The sequence below is a fragment of the Hyposmocoma kahamanoa genome, unplaced genomic scaffold (genome assembly GCF_003589595.1).
Source record: "Hyposmocoma kahamanoa isolate Upper Pololo Valley unplaced genomic scaffold, ASM358959v1 62, whole genome shotgun sequence".
NCBI lineage: Eukaryota > Metazoa > Arthropoda > Insecta > Lepidoptera > Cosmopterigidae > Hyposmocoma > Hyposmocoma kahamanoa.
In genome coordinates this window covers 712,829-722,080 of record NW_020653850.1, presented here as the reverse complement: position 1 = coordinate 722,080, position 9,252 = coordinate 712,829, and the positions used below count along the sequence as shown (strand labels likewise).

The following is a 9,252-nucleotide window of genomic DNA, read 5'->3' as shown; positions in this document are numbered from 1 at the left end:
GTTTTGTACTCATTGAACGCACGAGTGATTTGACGATGGATTCGAACCTGAGACTGAGAGACACCACATTGCCCTAATGTAACAAATCTGGTAATTATATTATAATTATTTAACGCCGAAGCGCGCGGTCGTTAACGACGTGAAATCTCATTGTATCTAAAGGCGGGAAAGAAAGTTTCTGAACAGTTTGCAACGAATGAATACAGCTTAGTAATTCCCACTATAATCTCAAAAGACGCGAAGCGACTGCGCTGCTGAGGTATTAGCGCGACGACACTGTGATCGTATTCGACTGAACTGCCCGTTTAGAATCCACTTAGATTATTTTCTAAATTTTAATCCCCAAGTGTTCATTGGTGCTGCAAAATTGTGGAGGTTGACAGGGTTTTCGAGATATTTTTGTATGGATCGGCATTATACATACATTGCGTAGTGTTAGCCACTGTGTATCATTCCTTAACGTAAGGTCAAACTGTAAATTTTAAGCCAATGTAAAAATAATGTAGGTTGTATGTCGCAAATCTAAGTAAAATTATTCTTAGTTTACCTGTCGCTTATTACAACACTGGCCACTCATCAGAATACTGACATTACTTGACTTTCAAATTATTCTTGTCAAATCATTAGCCCATTCAGAGATTTTGTTTCAAAGTACTTCAGAATGTGTTTTTTTGTTTTTCTTCTTGCGTGTAATTATGACGCCCAAATTACAGGAAGACCGCGCTTTATTTTTTTAGAAATATGCACCATCGATCCATTTTCTATTAGGGCTCAAAATCGGCGGAAGACAACGTGCTGACACAGACCTAACAACGTGTTGTAATGAGTCGATGCTTATGTTCGGCTTACTTTAGATTAGTTAGAAATAAGATACCGTTCCCAATGGCACGAGTAGATTTACGTCACGGATCTCAAGGTAAATAAAATCTCTAACTAAATCCAACAATAAAATGTTAAGTTTAAAATAAACACATGAAAGTATCCTACTATGATCTCAAAGCTGTTAAGAAAGCCTTGGTGCTTGGGTAGTTTTTTTTTGTTAGTCACGTATTAAAAGGACACATACGGGAATTATTCGGTAAAATAACCGGTCTAAGAGAATATGTAAAAACTATATTGTCAACAAGAATACCTAGTCCATAAATGCATTTTATTGTATCCAAAGTCTGTGCATTTACCGTAAGGCATGAAGCCCTGACGATTGCTCATAACTTCGCCTTAGTCAGTTCCCATACCTGTTTGTATGATTTAGCTTTTATGTAGCCCACATGTATTTTCATATTTTCTTTACATCTTGGCAGGCCAAGACACAGTTTCAACACACTTACAATTATGTAAAGGTATACAGTCGCACAGTCAATCTTGAGAATAAACTATACCGTATTTTCTGATGTCATTACCATTTTGTAAGTAGAATTTATTTCATAACGATATAATTGTACTATGTACATGTTACGTATACGCACCGTAAAAAAATAAAGATATTTTTCTAAAATTCCAAAAAAGATACTGGCTGTGATTTGGATGTAATCTTAGAGAAGCTTGAAAAGATACGTGGGTGCGATAGGGTTTGTAAGTGTTAGAAGACGCAGCTGCAAAATGAGTGTTACCCGATTTGGAATTTTACAGAGAAACTCGTAAGTTATTTCAGACTTTGTGAAACATTGAATCCGCCCATATTTTTATCGCATTTTACAAAATCTTGTGAAATCTTTACTTTAAAATTGATAATTATAAACAGTTATTCTAAAATTTTGAACTTACACCCGCTGATGTTAACTGTTGTTTTTTTATCAAATTACCAAAGTTTGTTTCACTGAGTGGGGTCACCCCATAAAATTCTGGTAGAGATAAGTAACATACTAGTACCTAATTATATCAAACTAAATACGTAACGAGGTCTTCATTGTTTAGCATAGAGCGTTATTAAAAAAAACGAAAAAAAATATATAAGTGTACTCTTCTGTAGGTATATGTGTGATGTTTAATGTAAAGTCATCTTTGGTGTTTTCAGTATTAGTTTTAAAATCACTAGGAGTTAGATTTTATGTTAGTCGTTAATTAATGTTTACGTGACAATAGTTTAGTGTTAATTTTTTTTAAGATTACCGTCAGTTACTTTGCCAAGTTGTCAGAAGGAGGCGACATTTTATTTCTCCGAGTAATACTTTTGTGCCAACATTGTTGTACGTCGTGCGCACACGAGAGGCAGGCATCGACCAATACACGACTGCCAAAGAACAAAATTATTATTGTCATATCAGTTTACAATAAATAGTACGGTAATAATTGTGTTGTGAATATACTATACGGTAGATGTACGTTAGTGGTTGTACAGAGCTCAAAGTTAGCGTAAATACCGGAGCGCCTTTGAGATATGTGTATTTTTTTCCAAATTCCATCAAATAAATGTCAACTGATTTTTCAACATTCGTTTTTATTTCATTTGTCATTTGTTCCTTAACCCCATAACCGCTTATAAACTTCTCATTTATTGTCCATGTTCGAATTCCATTTTGTTTAACTATTCATCACCAATCGGATAGGAAGAGTATTTACCTGGTGATGGTACCGATGATCGACATTTTAATGGAAGTGTGTCTTTAAATTTGAAATATTTCTTTTGTTTTCAAACAATAGTGATTCGTTTACTTGACAGATATAATCCTAAGAAAGATTATACTGTACTACGGATGACTTAGGTTCAATTTACATTGCGGCGAAACTAAAGCGAAATTCGCCTCGCAGCGCGTGAAGGGAAAGACTTATTATTTGAAGTTTAAGAAAATATACTGTCTAATACGATCTCTGCTTATCACAGAAACTAGTTGATCGTTCTACGCAGGCCATTATACTATCGGTTATTGTATTATCAAACATAGTCATTGACTGGATGGACTATGGTTCAATTTACATTGAGGCGGAACGAAATGAAAGCGAACTTTTATAACGATATTGTGCAATGCTCATTGGACTTTCGCGCGGTTCATTCTCGCGACTGCGGGCGCCTTCTCGCGCAGTGAGGCGAAATACGCTTCCGTCCTGCCGCAATGTAAATAGAGCATAAGGAGATTATTTTATCATTAGATAATCTATTAAGATCTATTAAGATTTGAAATGATACGCTAATAGCATCAAAAATCAACAACAACGGCAATCGACGGCTGTATATACTCGCAACATTAACATTGGGATAAAAAATTTTAGTATAAGATTCCGATTTTAGAGCATAAGTGTATGAGGTCAGTGGCATGCCGTTAGTGTTTTTTAAATGACGATTTAATAACATTTTGTTTGTACAGGGTTTATACATACGAGGGCGTTTTGATAAATACGTGACTTTTAAGGTTAAATAAAAACTTTTCGGAATTTATATTCTTCATTTTATACGCGCCGTAAACGCGCGTAATCTGCGCGTATACTCTACTGGATTTTACACTTAGAATTTCATGTTGTTGCTTCATTTCAAAAACTACTGTAATTAACAAACATAATTAAAATACGCGATACATACGTGCTTACGGCGCGTATCTGCGAGTCGTCGGCGTGTATAAAACACGCCGTGTGCATAGGCTCTTATTTGTGAAGTAGACGACGTATTGTATGCTCCACCTGACGTGCTGAAACGATCTATTACGGATTTGTTTTTGTATTTGTTCATGTTTTAATGTTCAAGCAATGTCCAAGTATCCAAAGCCGTCGTTAAAAACAAATTATATTCCACTTTAAATAACCTCGCTACTTCAACCTCACTCCACGTATTTCTCAGTTCTTTTTTTTTTTGAAACTTTGTTTAATAGGAAGTAAAAGTTTCATTTTAGAATTTTATCTTGTTTCCTTACATTCCAAAGTAACTAAACACATTTTAATCGCTACAGCGTTGATCTGTGCGCTGTGGCAATGATTACTTACAATAAAATTACTAAAATTTTATCGGCAAATCAATCACTATTCTTTACAAATACGCTTATTTAATGGAAAATTAAGGCGCTATTGTTTGCTCGAGAATACAGAGAGCGTACTATATTCAATACGCATGTTTTATATGTACTTTACAAGAATTACAAGTCTTCTTTGAACGGCCAAAGTGAAGTCTCTGTTTTATTATCTTAATGGCCCGTTCAGAATGACCTTTAAACAAAAGTGGTTGTTATCATTTAGGATAGCGTTTTGCGACAACGCCGGCTTGTTATACTCTTTTCCTCGGTATATAGCGATACCAATGTAAGTACATGTAGTGCATATAGGTACTGTATTTCAACAATATTGACTTTTATATCAAGCACATAGTAGATTGGGTTTTACTCTATTTATTGGCTGCTCGCCCCTGGCCGTCGTTATTCGTGTCGACACTCTCGTGCAGGAAGGTAACGTGCACATTAAGATTTATTTTATATTAAGTTCCTAATTTTTGTGTCGCCTTATATATCAATTGTTATACTAAATTCAAAATATTGTTTATTCTACGTTCAAAATATTGTTAATTTACGTTTTATTACTAAAATAATTTTGCCTATTTGAATTTTATGACGAATAAAAATAATTTGATAGATGGTGAAAGTTCAGAAAATCACAGAAGAAGTTGCACTGGGCGAGGGCCCCCACTGGGACCACGATCAGCAGGCATTGTACTTTGTCAGCATTCGTGACAAGACAATAAACAAGTATGTGCCTGCTACTGGAATACATACTAAGACAACACTTGGTAAGTCTACATATATCTATTAATTGGCGATATGGTACTTTCATACCGAGCGTTATTTAAAAAGTGACAATTTCTGCATTTTATTGCATCTCTCTGTATTCGGCTCTACTACACAGCGCTAATGCGACATAGTGAATAGTGGCCTAGGACATTGTAACTAGTTTTACCTTGTAGCCAAGCTCATAAGAAGGTAAATGTTTTCAAGTTAGGTACATGTATAATTATGCATATCCATTTCTTTAACGAATTTTATAGATTTCGTTTAAGACATCTATGTACTAGCGTACGAGTTGCGGCGTTCCATGCACACGCTGTGTTTCGCTGATGTGCGGTGAACAGGCTGCACATCGTTTAGTTGGTTGTCAAACATTTAAGATGGCGGACACAGATGCGGTCCTCTTTGAAAACTAATTTACATCGGTGTGTTACTCACGTTTCACTATTTGACTAATTGTGTGAACATAAATTTAAAGTTTCAAATTGTTCCCATTGATTCGGTAAGTAATGTTGTGATTTTGGATTTATTTGTTTATTATAATATTTGATAATCGCGAAATAGTATATAAAATTTCACACTATAGCGACTGCCAGGGACTTTAGCTACGTTAATTCCCCAAGTATGCATAAATATAATTGGTGAACACTCAATATTATCTGCCTGCGTAGCTCAATCCCCATAGGTACCTATAGACTGTCACGTCTGTCCACGGTACTACGGTACTGATACTCTTTGACAAAATTCAACATTCAAACAAAACACTATCACTATTGATAGTGTTTTGTTTGGAACATGAGCTTTGTTGCTGTGAATGTTCTTGTCTACAGATTAAAGTCATTGATTTCTTTACAAAAATTGCTTTCAACGACTAAGCTTAGATCTTTGCAGAAATCAATAGACACCTCTGCTTGTGTCTGTACAAATAACAATCTTTTGACGAAGAGCAGACAGCCCTTTCAGAAAAGTTGGCAAAGCCTGACTAACTGATTAGTGATTACTTATTTTGAATAATCTTTAATTAATAAATAGCTAATGCACTTCTTTGCATGCCAAGTGTATTTTGCTAACATTCATTCTGATTAATCACTTGTCAGAAAAATTACACGGAGAAGATAAACTGTCGTTTTGTAAGACACCAAAGGCGTTTTAATATTTTTTTAAAATAACTTTTTATCGAAGCTTCCTAAATTAGTTTAGGTAGAAATTAGGTAGTAAATAGTAAATGAATAAATAAAAAAGTAAATTGTATACTGCTACAACCATGAAAAACGTAAAGTGGTCCAGCCAAACTGACGTCAGAATGGCTGGCCACTTTATTTCTTTAATATTTCCGTTAGCGCAAAGGTAGAAAATATGTCAATAAAGGTGAGGTATACAAATCAAACTGTGCAATGAGCACAGTTTGATTTGTATACCTCGTTTGGTCCAGCCACTCTGACGGACACATCTGTTCGCACCTTGACGGACTGCAGTGCCGTGGCAGTCCCAGCAGCATCGTGATGATGCTATAGTACTGATCTCTTATTGCATTATATGTATACGCTGTGTATATCTAACTCATGGACTACTCAAGTACGCTGACTGACAAAAAGCTTTAAAAAGCGTAACTTTCACCTCTTACGTACAACGAGTAAATCTATGGGCCCGCATGTTTCCTCTCACAGCCAGCACTCTACGCTCCTTTTCAATATCTAGATCATCTGCATAACGATCGCCCGTGATTGCTCTAATATTGACAGACACGATCTGCTTACCAGATGTGGGTTGTTGCTCGATCCTGCAAATCAGCTTAGCTTGAGCCTCGCGTTGGCCACATTTGAAGCCAGACTGGCTTATTCGCTGGGAGATAACCTTTGTTTTCATCAAATTTGATGGTTTGAGAATATGAACAAAGTCTAAGAAACAACATGAAAAGTTTTCCAAGTTTGACGTTATTATCTGTTTGCCTGAAGATGTGCTTCATGAGTCAGGTTCTTTTACCAATATTCAATTTTATCCCTATGTAAAAACGTCTTGATTTTGCAATCCACAACAATTTATTTCGGTACTCTATTCTTTACGTAGGTCCTCTGCTTAGTGGATACTGGTACTCTGTTTAAAAAGTACTGTCAACATCAAAATTCAGTTTTGCTTAACGTGTAATTTAAATTACTATCTCAAAATATTATGCATCTTTGTCCACGAGGTTTTCTTTACAGACATGTTATAAAAACATTGTTACAATAATTATACATCACTATTTAAAATACAGTTTAATTAAATATTACACAACTCCCGACACAAAACTGTACCTACTCCAGCCCCCGTAGCATGGCTACGCATGATAGTCGCGACACGCGCGATAAATTTGAAATAAGCACGCGCTATTGGCTATCTAAATTTGATCTGATTGAGACAGTCAATAGAGCGCCCTTATTTCAATTTTATCGCGCGCGTCGCGACTATCATGCGTAGTCATGCTATGGAGGCAGAAATTCAATAATATCACCTCCTGTAAGCCCAAAAATTATAATTTTACTTACAGTAATTAATAAAAAAAATAATTGAGGAATTGGGTAGTCTGCAGAACATCAAGTCAAAGCTATCGTGTTATTGTAATAACATTGGAATTCATATACCAAAGAATGATGACCATTACTGCCCTCATCTTACTTAGCATGTCCTGTAAATTCATATTTCCAATTATCCTACAATAATTAAAACTACATTTTTGATAATGGTCTAGAACTCATCAAAGCAGCAGTTTATTTTAAATGATAACACCTTTTTCCGACCATTGTATATAACAGACATTTGTATTGTCTCATGAATTATTCTATTTGTAACAGACTAGAACACTTGGATGGAGACTATAATACTCATGGATATATTTAGAGGAAAAGACAAGAAAGAAGGCCGAATCGACATATGCCAGAACGTTTAATTTGAAAAAAATTATGACTTAATTCGTCTTTTGTTTTCGAGTAAACGTCTGAGCCCTTAGTGTCAGTTTTCAAATATATTATGTAAACTTAACTATCGCGTTTGCGCTAAGGGTTTAATTTATACCTTATGAATATACAATTAAGATCTAAATAAAAATCTTAGCGCAAACGCGGTAATTGCGTTTGAATGTCTCGGGTACATGTGGCCAGTGGTCATACGAACATTGTTATAGCGTAACTCAACCTTTTTTTAGCTTTCTTCTAAATTGTCCACGTACTATTATAATCTAGCGAAATAACAACCAAATGATGTTCTCATCCATCAAACATATGATAAAAAGATAACGTTGATTCCAATCGATATTTCCCTTTAAACCGGATTACAATATCGCTACTGTTGTTTTGCGATGACAATCTCTGTGGCCCAACGGTTAGCACTACGGAATGCCCTGATGAGGTCTCGGATTCGATCTCGGATTCGATTCCTGGCAGAACAAACTTGGGAGAAACGAACTTTTCTAATTTGGTCGCATCTTCCTCTGGTACTATGTGACTATTGGTCTGGACAAGACTCATAGAACAGGGAGTTTCTGTTAAATAAATTTGTACTCTGAATTCCCTAGTTCGGGATACCAGGTCGCGAACTTAGTTTTAGAAGTATATTTAGTATTCCTTTGTCATGTAAATAAAAAATGTAACTAATGTCCAGCAAAAGAAGGAAAAAAAAGGCGAGCTGCGACTTAGATTACAGCTTAAAGGACCAGATACACGATCGAGTTTCGACTTAGACAAGTAAATTTGCGCAAGTCAAACACCTAAGCGTGTGTGGGTTTATGTGCTTTATAAGACAAAGTGGAACTCCAAGGATGAAGATGTGACAAAACATCCTTTTTGGATTTGACTGCATTTTATTTGGTTACCTCAATGGTGTGGTACAATTGGAGATTTCTTATTATATTAAAAATATATATTAATATAATATTTTATTGATATTAAATTAAATACTCCACTAGATAGATAGATAAAACGTTTATTTGGATGTACAGACATATATGTATAACAGAAAAATATATAATATAAAAATAAAAAAACAGCAGAGTGTTTACTCGGCTGTCTGACGCCATTTCCATGTTGTTCAATAATGTAAGCATATAATAATTTCGATACTGAATTAGAACTAAATTGGAACTATTTTTTTTTTCGGATGTAAGTCGCGTATATTATTTGTTTTTTCAAACAAACCCACCGTTCGGGTCCTTTACAGGGCCCATGGTCACGGGTGAATGATATGGTAAAGTTATCTAACAGTTATATCTAATATTAATGCAAACCACCCTATTTTTCACTATTGTTACAAAAGTTATTAATTAATTACAAGTTGACTACCTTATTCTTAAATTTTTCCAACGAACATTCCAGTTTACGCTACATATGCTTTACAATTTATTTTATTTTAACAATATAAATTATATTTTAATTAAATTTTATTATTAATTTTAATGGAATTAGAATAAATTTAAAGATAATTAGTACTGCATGGGATTTTTCATCAGAGATGGTATGGAGAAACATCATCCTTGTTGAAATTAAGATGTTTTTTAATTTCAATGGCCTCTCACAGCATC

At 34.9% G+C, this 9,252-nt stretch overlaps 1 protein-coding gene across 2 annotated transcripts in view; it reads left to right on the top strand.

Annotated features, from left to right (window-relative positions):
• The first annotated feature begins 4,096 nt into the window (after nt 1–4,096).
• The window catches only part of LOC113229517 (regucalcin), a 14,602-nt gene continuing 9,446 nt past the window's right edge, over nt 4,097–9,252 (top strand). The window contains exons 1-2 of one of the 2 annotated variants that reach the window (XM_026463141.1): nt 4,097–4,224; nt 4,552–4,705. In XM_026463141.1, coding sequence (XP_026318926.1) covers nt 4,552–4,705 — 154 coding nt within the window. In that variant the 5' untranslated portion in view covers nt 4,097–4,224. Of the gene's footprint in view, nt 4,368–4,551; nt 4,706–9,252 lie in introns of both variants that reach the window. The other variant, XM_026463140.1, reaches the window with a different exon arrangement.